The sequence below is a fragment of the Vanessa tameamea genome, chromosome 8 (assembly GCF_037043105.1).
Source record: "Vanessa tameamea isolate UH-Manoa-2023 chromosome 8, ilVanTame1 primary haplotype, whole genome shotgun sequence".
Taxonomy (NCBI): domain Eukaryota; kingdom Metazoa; phylum Arthropoda; class Insecta; order Lepidoptera; family Nymphalidae; genus Vanessa; species Vanessa tameamea.
Genome location: NC_087316.1, coordinates 6181272 through 6194294, shown reverse-complemented (window position 1 = coordinate 6194294; position 13023 = coordinate 6181272). Strand labels below are relative to the sequence as shown.

At 30.6% G+C, this 13023-nt stretch overlaps 3 protein-coding genes across 3 annotated transcripts in view; 2 read left to right on the top strand and 1 right to left on the bottom strand.

Annotated features, from left to right (window-relative positions):
- LOC113400103 (G-protein coupled receptor 143-like) overlaps positions 1-13023 on the top strand; it is a 316948-nt gene that overhangs the window by 8150 nt on the left and 295775 nt on the right. The gene's annotated exons all lie outside the window — the stretch shown is intronic.
- Positions 2621-4268, top strand: LOC113400106 (uncharacterized). The gene is made up of 3 exons (XM_026639515.2): positions 2621-3023; positions 3278-3636; positions 4166-4268. Exons 1-3 carry the CDS (start codon positions 2871-2873, stop codon positions 4236-4238), a joined length of 585 nt encoding a protein of 194 aa, XP_026495300.2. The 5' UTR covers positions 2621-2870; the 3' UTR covers positions 4239-4268.
- Positions 4459-5732, bottom strand: LOC113400105 (malectin-A). The gene has a single exon (XM_026639512.2). The coding sequence runs from the start codon at positions 5503-5505 to the stop codon at positions 4708-4710; it is 798 nt and encodes a 265-aa protein (XP_026495297.1). The 5' UTR covers positions 5506-5732; the 3' UTR covers positions 4459-4707.

The window sequence follows — 13023 nt, the reverse complement described above, 5'->3', positions numbered from 1 at the left end:
CCTCTTGTTTTTTTATACGGATTATTAAATTAAGTATTCACAATGTAAGATTTTGTTTTATAGGAATGAATATAACCTACAAATAGTAATAGCTTGTAAATGTCTAATTGTTGGGCTAAGACCTCAGACTTTATGAGGTTTAGAGCTAATTCCACCGCGCTACTCCAATACAACTCGCATTGGAGTATACTCTGGTGGATACACATTTGGAAGAATTGAAATTAGACACATGCAGGTTTCCTCACGATCTGTTCCTTTATCGCCGAGCACGAGATGAATTATAAACATAAATTAAGGACGAAATTTCAGTTGTTATTGTTGCGAAATTAAATAATGAATTCGCTAGTTTTTACTCTTTTAATAAATTTTCTTGTAAATGATTGTCGATCATTTTATACAATGCCATACACGAAACAATTTCTCGCTTCGATCAAATCCGAAAGAGTTGTGTATCACAGTGTTGATTTTGAAAATACCTGGATATTTTTCGCACAGACTTAAATATGCAACATATTAATAATTATATTCTTTTATTACCTGAGCCTATATATTCGACCTAAAACTATAAAATAATTGTGTATTTTATTTGAGTAACGTCATAACTATAATAATTTGGGTTTCAATCATTTAAAGTACATTAGGCATAGGCATTTTATAATTGTTTACTTATATTTTACTATACCTGAATGACCATCTCTACATTGTATACTTAGAAGGATATAACCAACCTATATTTACATATATATTAGGTATATTTTATTATGTATAGATAATTTCTGCGTAGTATTATACTAACTTACATGAAATTAGAGGAGAATTAATATTGTTTATTGGAGAATATAGTCAATATGCAGTTTATTTATGTGTAAAATTTGGTGAGGTCACATCAAGTATAGGTAAGTATGGGTAGATACTTCATGATAATCAGGGCCGGATCTACTTTAACTTAAGTCTACATTCAGGTGTGTCTTAAGTGGGGCCTCTAAGTAGTATTAGCCCAAGGCCCCCTAAACTCACGGTCCGGCCCTAATGATAATGTAATCGTAGATGGACGGACATGGGTAATTTGTATACATACATCACTAGGACTTGGGGCGGATTCCCGGTTGTAGCACCCTTGCCGCTTTTTGCAATTGATTATATAAAAAATTGGGGCATAGTAAAATTGTCAATCTAATTTTTTTTTATGATGCACGCGCACAGGGTGGCCTTAAAGCTACATGAAGTTGCTCGCTAAACCGCCAGTTAAAGATCGCTCGAAAAAGACAACTTCACACCTTATCTTATTTTACATTATTTATTATATTTTATAATACTTAATTATTATATTATTAATAAGTAGTATTTTATTGTAATGAATATTTATTTACATGCAAATAAAATCTATATTTCATTACACAATGAAATATAGATTTTATTAACAAGTAGATTTACGCGTGCTCACGCGCGTACGTAAGTATGTATACACGAACCTTTTTTTATTACCGCCACTCCAGCCAAAGTGCCACCCGATGTGGACTGCAAATGCTAATAAAGATGCATAATCAATAGCAATAAAAAATAAATCTAATTATTTTATAGAATTTTAAAAGGGCTTTTGAATCATCCAACCATACACTGTCTACACCGTGAACTTTTGTCAGTTCAATAGAACACAAACTTAAAAAAAAATGAATGAAACCGAGATATTAATTTTGTACACAGTACATTTATACTTGATGCCTTTGATGGGTAAATTGAGTTGAATGATTTAAAAATTATTCTTTTATTTTCTTTCTTTATTGAGGTAAGTCTCTAGGTACACCACATTTTTGATGTACTCGATAAAATATTATAATGTGTTTTTTCAGAAAATCAAGAAAAATCGCTTGTATGAGACAATACTCATAAAGAAATATACTTTACAATTATTTTATTTCAAATCTTAATCACGCGGAAATTAAAATCTATGATATATGCGTTGCATGTATTTTTACATTGTTATAATTATGCATTTTAATTATAATTACCTTACTTTCTCTTACGGTCCACGATTAGTTTGTATATTAACACTAAAGATGGAAAAATATTTAGGAAACTGAACTTATTAAAGAAAACAAACAATAGATGCATTTAAAAGTGAAGTATAACTGATATTTTTTATAAGACTGCTTTAGAACTATTTAATGGTTCGAAATCCTAAAAGAATTGAATGAATTTTTTGTTCATATATATACGAGCAGAACGCACCAGTTACAAGTATTACTTACCTACTTAATTATAACTTTATTATTTATTAAAGATATATTTTTTCATATTTCAAAGAGAAACATAGTACTTTGTAGGTAAGAGCTCGACACCGATTAAAGACAATCATATTATAAAATTATTTGGCAAAAAAACCCAAACGGGTTGTTTTTAAAGTCAGTGTATTTTTTAATGACATATATCTAAAATCAATTAATTACTAAATAACTTATTATTTTAACTTGCTTGTGTAGGTAACATACCTACATGTACGTTCTCATTGTATAAGTATTTACACAGGTAATTGTCCTTTTTGTAAGCAAAATTTAAAATTATTAAATGAACTTTTAAAATTTTCAAACTGCTATTAATATAATGGTTGTCTCATGGTAGTATCAAATAATGTTTGCGGCGTTTACGCAGTTTGAGGACGCAGTGCACTAGCGGAGGCTATCGACCTTCTGACGGTTACTTGAGATAACTGTTATGTTGATGAAAATAACTTGAAGCACAAAGCACGCAGGGCGGCAGGCGATACGGTTCATCCAGTTGCGCAAGTTCGCGGGACTAGATCGGAGCGAACTCACCAAAGAACATACATTCACATATTGTTTAAGCATATGTAACATTATATTTTCGACAAAATGTTTACTTTGTACCTTCTTTCTCCACTCTTTTGGGTTTGTGTGTATTCTTCAATCTTTGATCAGCGACAAACGGGTGATTTAAATGTACAGGTTGACCTTAAGGATGTACGAATATTTGCACTTATGAAAGGAGACAAAGAAGAATATGTGGTAAGTGTTTTTCCCTCTTGTAACCATATTTTTATATACTTCATTAATTAAATTAGAATATATGAAAGTATATTAAAACTAGCATTGGTATTTTAAAAATGTAAGTGTAAATTACAGTCAATTACGTAAAAAAAAAATGATATAAAGTCTTGCGTTTACGATGGTATCTAATTTAATGTAATAAAATTGATTTCTAATTATAACAATTACTGACGTTATTAGTTTTCCATTTAAAAATACACTTTTATTTCCAGGACTATGATTATGCGTATGATTACTCAGAATTAACAATAAAACCTCAAAACCGAACAACGCCGAAACCGTTTAACGGTACGAGTCTATCTACAGAACAAACGCTTGCGATAAATGATTCAGCGATTGGTTCAACTTTGTTAGAAGAAAATACAACGGCGTCTGAGGATTTTTTTACCGTCACAACAAGTCCCACAGATTTTAAAACAACTATTACTCATTCCGAAAGTACAAGTAATCCTAATTCAGAGATCGTAATGAATAAACCGTCTACTAACACAACAATTAAAAATTGCAAAAGAGGCTTTATACTAAATCAACGAGGCGACTGCAAATTTAAACTTAACAGTACAGGAAATGCGTAAGTAAAATCTAATGTTATAGCAAACCGTTTTAAGAGACTTCCTGTTTTACGCAAAAACTTATATCATTGGATATGAAACTTTCACTTTATTGAAAATGTAGCTGTATATCTGTTATAATAATATTGATATTAAATCATACAATAAATTTATATGTATAAGAAATATTAATCTCTTATGGATGAGAATCCCATACTTTATATACATATACACGAATAATATGAATAACATCATCCATCCTTTTTCACTACAATTTGAGCTTGATTAATATATAGATATATTTAATGAAATAATTAATAAGTATAAAAAATCTATTATGGTTATAAGTCATACTCTTAAATCTAGAAATATTTCAGCAAATTTTAATGTCGTTTAATAGTAGTTTTAAATTACAGTTTGCGATTGTTTGACTAATTTAGGAAAAAAATAATTATTCTATGTTATTTTCAAGTTTTTGTAGAAAGTTTAAAGAATTGATTAAATGTTATAAATCAGAATAATAAAAATAATAAGATTTGTTTTTTTCAGGTTAATGAAGTTGGTAAAATTGTCTCAAAAATTAAAATTAAGAAGAGAAAATAAAAGTAGTGACACTCCCTAATTATAATTATCATATATATTTGATTGAAAAGGATAAACTTGGAAAAACCTTAAAAGAGTAATTTATTTGTTGTCAACAATTTTTTGTGATTTAAAGACTGCTTTAAATAATAAATTATATGATAAGCATATTTTTTTTAATTTAGCCCTAATTAATAAAATAAAGCCAAGTTGTTAATAATGTGTATATTTAGAAATGGAATAAAAGAAAACTATACAAAATTTAAACAAATTTTTAATAATTATGTGCAAGTGCAATGAATTGTGCTTATAAGTGTTTATTAAGAAGTATATCTTATGTGGGACGGGCACTAGTTCTTTATGATTTGTACTATTTGGCTTGAGCTTTAATAGTTTAGGAAACATTATTTAACCTTCAAAATAACAAATAAAAAAGCAGTGAATTACATAAACATTAATTTACAGCATATAAAACATATATTAACAACAACACAACATGTCATTATTGGTTATAGTTTGCAGAGACAAAATAATAATGGTATAAAAGCACCGATTGTAATAAAAACAGGTATCAACACAGAGTTGTCTTCCATTGAGTAAGGATCAGGTTGCTTAGGACCACTTGCACGACGGGACTTAGTAGATTTCTCTTCTACTTCTTCCCTAGGTTCCTCCGTTTCAGTCTCAGGCCATACTATTGGAGGTAGCTTGGGCACTTCATCAATTGTTCCCCTCATGACATACAAAGCATTAATCTTCGGGTTATCTCTATAGCCTTTAATAAATTCAACTTTAATTTTACCTCCTCGTATATCTGACTCTTCATCATTATAATATAATTTTCCATTTTTTATAGAATATGGTACATATTCATCATGTGCTACTCCACGCCCAACTTTATTGAAAATATCTAAATCTGCTACTATTGTGTGGTCTCCATTCAGAACAACGTCGAATACTTTCATATTCGGCGTGTTAAAGTATACTTCACTAAACTTGAGCACAAGCACGTAGTCTCCGTCTTTACTGGCCGGAATGTCGTAACCGAACGTGCTGTGATGGTATCTCTCTGTCTGATATAATATTTCATCTTTTGAATTGACTCTCCCTATCATAACAAGTTGTTTCCCGTAATCAGACGCCGTACCTACTCTTCCTTGCAACGGATCCTTTTCGTAATGAATGCCATATATGTCGGTATGGGCTGGACCACCTGCATTTATGGCATATATGATTTCTCCTAAGCCAGTAGCCTTTTCTAATAAGAATAAATTTATTAGAAAAGAAATTATTAATATCCGACACATACTTAACAAAAGTTTAAGGTTTTGATTATTGTACAACCAAAGTTCACTGTTCTAACATTCATTAACACACTTTAAATATATCAATACATTTTCTTTCACTAATTTTACGAAAAGTAAATTATTGGTATAAATATAAATAACCGGCATGCCATGAGCTGTCCTTCTGTCCATCAATATTCAATATTGATATTCCAACAATTCCAACCACAACCACACAATCACAAATAAGTGTTGCTAGCTTAAAAAGGTTAAATTAATATTAAATACTATTTTAGGTCGTATCTGCACTATCAATATTTTAATTTAATAAGTTGTCATCAGTCAAGAAAACGTAAACTTTTATTTGAAAAAATCACAAATACCCGGGAATAATTAACAGCACAATACGATTATGCCTATAGATAATGTTTTTTTTAGTTTAAAGTATCGATAACATAGTATGATAAAATGCAAAATTATAGCAATTGGAATATATGTCTTCGCTGATGGAGGTACACATAAATATATTCATATTAATCTGAATTTATCATACCATTTCACCAGAAAATGTGATTAAAAATTACGCCTTTTTAAAATAAAATCGGTTTGATTGGTTTTTCTAATTTCAATTCTGCATACTATTCAAATATTGTAATAAAAATTATTTCATTGTCTTTGTCTTTTTTCAGTTCTACTATATTTTACCCATAAATCAATATTCCGCACTTAGTTTGACGATTTTCGAACGGAAAATCGGATTATTCACATATATATATTTTTTATGTGATAAGTGGCACCTGATGGAAAGGGCCTAATACTCGATAAAGATTTACTAGCTCAGTTAAAAATAACTGCGTATCACTGCAGTCTGCACGCAAAAAATATTTTTTTCATCTGCCTACTTTCTGCTAATTCATTGAATCACTCGCGTTGACTTGTGTCGGCGTTTTAAATTTCGTTTGTCTCTCCGCTTACTCTTCATGCTGCGGCTCGATTGATGCTCGTGTGTGCATGCGGCTGTGTTTCTGACTTCCTAAACGCTGCCCTTCAGTTCGTGTTTAAGGTCCTTTCATCCGCTCATCTCGGTAACTGGACTTAATACGCATACTTCAGTCTTGTTAATGTTGTCTTTCTTTACTCGTTCTGTTTTTGTTTACCGTGTAATCGCGTCAACGGTGTGTGAGCTTTGCCAGCATTTTATTTTTATTCATTCCGAACTGTGGGTGTGTTATAATCATCCTACTTCTGGGTTGAAAGAACTTGGTCTTAACTCAGAAATTAAACGATGTTTCTTAGGTTTTCTTATACAATTTTATAATAATTTTAAATAATGTTTTACTCGAGGCGCAATGCGAAATATATACTCAATTTTACCGCCATAATGAGTATCTGTCAATGTTTATGTTGCCAGTTTAAAAAGATAATATTAGGTCCATATGAAATATAATATAGGACATATGAAATTGGCCTTTTGTACGGGAGAAATATAAAGTAATTTTTTTTTGTAAAATATTTTTGACGACTCAAAGTATGCACCGTTGCTATCTATGCACTTTTGCAATCTTATAGGTAGTTTACATTGATCCCTTTACTAAAAAAACCATGGGGGCGAGAATCAATAAACTTTTTGAAGGCGGTTTTGACTGCCGCATCGGAGTTGATTTTTTTTCCTTGTAAGAGTTTGTCCAAATTCCGGAAAAAATGGTAATCTGTTGGAGCAAGGTCCAGGGAGTGCAGTGGATGTCGCAGACATTTCAATTGTAGCTCATCTAACTTAGTGGTTGTTTGTTGTGCAGTGTATAGTCTTGCGTTGTCGTAAAGCAGCAGTGGCCTAGAGCGATTGACCAATCTCGGTTGTATAGCAGCTAGTTCTTTCTCCATGGTTTGCAGTAGTTGACAATAGATATCTGCCGCAATCGTTTGGCCAGATTTTAGAAAGCTGTAGTGAACGACACCGGCGCTAGTCAACCAAACACACACAAGTAACTTTTTCTGAGTCAATTTCCGTTTAGGCCAGGATTTGGCTGGGTCTCCAGGGTCCAGCCATTGCGACGAGCGTTTCCGATTATCGTACAGTATCCACTTTTCATCACAAGTAATGATTCGATTTAAATTCGCCTAATTATTGTGTCGGTTGAGCAAAGTAATACAGCAAGTTATTTTACATCCCGAATTTTCTTCAAGTGGATTAATACAGTTTTATCACATAACCCGAAGCTTGTAGTTATCTCTGAAGTGCTATGTGATGGACCCGCTTCCAGAATAGCCTTTAATTCTTCATTTTCCACTTTGGTCTCCGGCCAGCTAAATGAATTTATAAATTTGTATTTGGAATTCTAAACCAAAGAAGAGATATTTCAAATCAAAGTGGTCGGTACGAAAAAATGCTAATTTCATATGTACCTAGGTCCTAATATTATATTGATTAATACACAAATTGACACATATGGTCTGTTAAAATAAAAATAGTTCATATGATATTTAATATCAAGTATTACATTATAATTGTGTCTCACATACGACCCTTAACATTATAATGGAAGTAATATCGTAATATTTATTTGGCTGATCGTTTTATAACGCTGACACTACAAGGTTATGTTATAGATGTGAAATAGTTTCTTAGTTTTGAAGGTAACTTATCATGTTGTTCTACAAAATGTTTCATCTTTGTTGGGTTCATTTAAGCGATTTTCGCATCTAATTAATGTTTGCACAACGCGTTGTGGTCGAATCACATTATAGTCACGATATGAATTTCGTTATATGGTATTTCTGTATTTTCGCGATATGAATGTTTTACAGAGACCACAATTACATAACATATATATATATATAATCATCCCTACTTTGCACATAAACATGATATATTAATACAGTCCATATTGTAGAATCAACTTTCTTTAAAAGAGATTATTCGTATTCCAATTCACAAATGTTATAAGATTAATAAACAATAAAATGGTATCAATGAACTACAATTATTTGTTATAACATCTAATTATTTAATAGTATCCAGGATTATTTAATGGCATCCAGGGTTGTCCAGTTACAACAGCTTTGTCTAGAAACTTTGTTCAAACAAACGCATGATTTTCAATAGTATCCCATTTAAGTCTAAATTAGCTTTCTTCTTTAAATAAGGGATAATAGGATCGTGAGACGTTACAATGCAATTTGTAAAAATTAAGATTTGACCCGTTCTCAGTAATGTAAACAAGTAAATTATTTATTTTGTAACCTAATTTATAACATTTTTTATTTAGCTTTTTACGTAGAAAACTACAACGTAAATTCGATTGTATTGTTGCCTGTCTCACCTGAATTTTGATATCACCTATTATAGAAATACCACTTAGTTCTCAAGTGGATATTAAATTGTATTATGAGATTTTGTTGATGATCTACTAAATAAATAAATAACGTTACTATTTGTTTACACGAAAAACAAGTCTTATAACGCCATGACGGTTCATTGGTTTCTGTCAAATTATATTGTCCATCTGTGTATCAGAATTCAGAGAGACATAAATCACAATTTATATTATCTCATTGAAAGCAGACAGATACGAGTTCTTGGACTGGCGTGATCTTTATTTTCTCTTACCCTAACGGTTGAACGAGCATTGAGTGTATACATTTAGCACACATGTAACACGTACTATTATGAAAAGAAAACAGTATTCAATTGCACACTGCTATATGAATGTTTGAACTACGTTTATACTATGAAAATTATAATATAATCAAATTTAGCTAAAGCAAAATAATATTTTTATATTTATTTTTTGTCATATTCATTGAAATATTTCATCGAATTATTTCGAACCTTTTTAGAAGAAGAGCCTTTGAACTTCAGAAATATTTCATATATATTTGAAATTATACTTGTTTTGGCATGTTATGAAAAAATACAAGAGTAATTTTTTTATGATACGCGCCCAGGGTGACATTTAAACTGCACGGTGAAGTTTTTCGCTGAGCTGCCAATTTGACAACTTTGCGTCTTATCTTATTTTACAATGTTTATTTTATTACAAATTTAAAATGTAAATAATTTAATTTGCGAGTGAGTGATATATGTAGCAGTGTTGCAAAAACAAAAAATTACACTTATCATAATAATAAACAATTATTATCATTTTATTATTAATAAGTATATATTAAAATTTATTGTTATTAATTTATATTGTTTTATTGCAATTAATTATTTAGACGCAATTTAAAAAAAATATATTATAAATTATTATAATACAATAGAATTTAAAAATTATTTACTAATATGCAACACACAGCTTAAACCTTATGAAGAAAGAATTAGTCTCTTAAGGAATGTTAAATGGAGGATGTCTGGAATGTATGGAAATTGGACATTTCTGATGTTAAAAATGTGGAAATTGGTATTTAAGCTTCTGTTAAAGAGTTAAAGACAGTTATCAAAGCTTTGTTGATAATTACTTTTAAGGTTGAAATGAAATGAATGTTTTTTTATGAGTCGGTAATTTGTCAAAAGTCTGTTTCGGGAAAATGTAAAATTGTAAAAGAAAATATCACAGATATTCCATTGCAGAGTAACTATAAATCCGCATTTTTTTTGGTTATGTAGTGTAAGAATGTTTGCGTGGAAGTTCGTTGAAGTAATAATAATAAGTTACAATAATAAGTTTTACCAGTTCAGTAAGTTCTTGTGGCAGTTCCTCATTATCCTCTATAGAGTTCTGTACTTATGCTTGGTAATCGTTTTCTAACAAGCGATCTTTTATCATCCAGGTAATCAAATTACAAGGCTTTTTTTGTGATTATAAATTATATATATATATATATATATATATATATATATATATATATATATATATATATATTTTGTCTATTTAAATAGAATAAGTAATCTTTCGTAATATTTTCTTTAATTGTATCTTGTTTGACACATCATCTCGACCTTTGGTTTTGAGGGGAATGTCCTAGAATTTTAGTGCAATAGCTAATGGAGCTTTCTTGAAATACAAACTTTATTTTATTATATTTGTGCCAGACCGTCTAGGCAGGTCACTGATGTCATCAATTCTTACTATTATTGTGTTTCGGTTTAAAAGTTAAGTGAGCCAACGTATCAGGCACAAGGGACGTAATATCTCAGATAAAATTAAGATATTATATTATATATACGCAGACCTAAGGGTCTGCGCATTAGTAATGTACTATCTCTAATTGGTATTTCTTACAATGCCAAATGTTTATAGTGACCCACTTGTCAGTTCGCTTATTAATTGAAATTGAAAAATATATATTGGACAAGATTACGTCGACCTCATTTGGAAACCTGCTCCAAGGAAACTTTGGATTTCAGACACATCTTATCTTTTGTTATCTTCCACTGCGGCGTGTCCCAGCCAATAAACTCTTAGTTGGCATAACCTGTACTGTTATCTGAAAAGCAACGAATATTGGTAATTGCAACATATGGTTGATGTGCAGAATGAACAGTGTTGGACGAACAGTGTTGTGTTATGGACGATTTCCTCCGTCCTTTAAAAAAATCCAACTGCATAAACCGTTGGGAGGCCGTAAGACGACGTAAGTCGTGACGAAAGCCATATTGCAGGTCACTGATAAGCTGGAAAGATAACCTCCAGACGGATAAATTTTGATTATACTTTTTTTCCAAATGTTGGTGCTCGTTACAAATGAAAGAATTCTTAAAATTATTAAAGAAGTATCAAATATTTGGTAAAAATTCATATTTGTTGAAATAAACTATGACAGCAAATATTGTTTTTAAGTGAATTGTACAAAAATCATAATTTATTTCTATGACCTTTTCAAAATACCCTTCTATAACTAACTTGTAAACCTTACAATTAAAATATAACTGTTAACTATAATAAGTTATATTTTAGTAAGGTTAGTAAGGTTACGAATATCTAGCTACGCTATTATTTCATAGAAATTTGTCTTATTAACTTAACAGACAAGTAACTAATTATTTGTGTGTAACTAGTAACTTAATTATAGAAGGTAAACAATAATTAAACATAATATAATATTTGCTAATGTTATAAGCTATTTATTTACCTTAACGGTTTAAAATAATGACATCAATTTCGCACATGATGTAACTAAGTTGGTGCTCCACTCATCAACTTCGTACGTAGAAAACGGAGCCTTTGAATTACTAGGCTTAAATATACAACTTGAGATTTGGCCGTAACTTATTACAGTAATAAGCCAGATAATGTATACATGAAAAATGTTCCACGTCTTTTTAAAATACATCTGTTATGCTAGTTAGCCGTCTCGGATTTGCACAGGAAGAAAAACAGACACGTAATCGATTCATATTACTTGCGCGTTAACGTAGTGCATCAAAGTTAATTCAAAGTCAAAAATCTTTATTTAATAAGTATAGAATCGTTACACTTACTTATTGATAGTCAAAAATCTATCACCGGTTTGGAAATAAATATCTTAGACTTTGTCATGGGGGTAATAAAAACTTTTTGTTGATTTATAAACAAGTCTTTATTAAAAAAAATATATTTTTATAAAATAATTCATAATTCAATTAAAATATATTTTAAATTATACAAAAATCAGAGGGGTGGGCCGTTGACGGTATCTGATCATGAAAGGTATTAAGTAAAGCATCAATACACAATGTTATTTATATCAACCGTTTTTGCTTAGCGCTATGTACTATTTTAATTAAGTATTTAAATAATTATAAATTAAGCAGATGAACTAAACGACATGAGTAATGGTATGAGTTAGCGTTCGTTTTAAATTACAAATTGAGAAAAAAAAAAAATAAGCAGCATAGTGCTAACCCTGAACGCAGCGTTCAGAAATGAAATGAAAATATTGTTTCAAGAAGAAAAGTGCAAAGCGGTAATCACCAACAGCAGCAGCAACAGAAGCAACAGCAGCAGAAGCAGCGGCAGCAGCACTAGACAGGCAGCAATTCCTCTATAAAACAGCAGTTCCAACTCAGCAAAACTCTTCAGTTGAGTCAACCAAGCAATATTGTAATACTTTGGAATATAATTTTCAAAGTATATATATAAAAAAAAACTCTCCCTCGGGAGTGACTAAATAAATGAAAATTCGGCTATACTTGTCAGATACTGCAAAAAAAAACAGTTCAGAGTACCGATTGTGCCGTGTTCAATACTGAACCACTTCTGATCTGTTGACATCTGTCGAGACTTTTTATAGCAACTTGTCCTTTTGAGTCAATAGCACAACCGTATTATAAGATCGGAACTTGATTAAAAATTATTATCTCCCACATGTCTGTGTGTCTGTCTCGCTTTTACGCCAAAACTAATGGACCGATTTAAATGAAATTTGGTACACAAATAGTCTAGAGCCTGAGAAAGGACATAGGCTACTTTTTATTTAGAAAAAAATGCTGTAAAGGGTTGAAAAGGGGGATGAAAGGTTGTAAGTGGTTGAAAGTATTGTCATTTTTAGAACTAGAAGTTTCAAACTTACATTTTCGGTTGTACACTTATAAACTAACATATCATGACACCCACTAAG

Excerpts from the sequence above, each read along its gene's own strand:
- LOC113400106 (XM_026639515.2), top strand. The coding sequence starts at position 2,871 with ATGTTTACTTTGTACCTTCTTTCTCCACTCTTTTGGGTTTGTGTGTAT. Across the intron at positions 3,024-3,277 it reads GAGACAAAGAAGAATATGTG|GACTATGATTATGCGTATGA; the intron begins GTAAGTGTTTTT and ends TTTTATTTCCAG. Across the intron at positions 3,637-4,165 it reads CTTAACAGTACAGGAAATGC|GTTAATGAAGTTGGTAAAAT; the intron begins GTAAGTAAAATC and ends TGTTTTTTTCAG.
- LOC113400105 (XM_026639512.2), bottom strand. The coding sequence starts at position 5,505 with ATGTGTCGGATATTAATAATTTCTTTTCTAATAAATTTATTCTTATTA.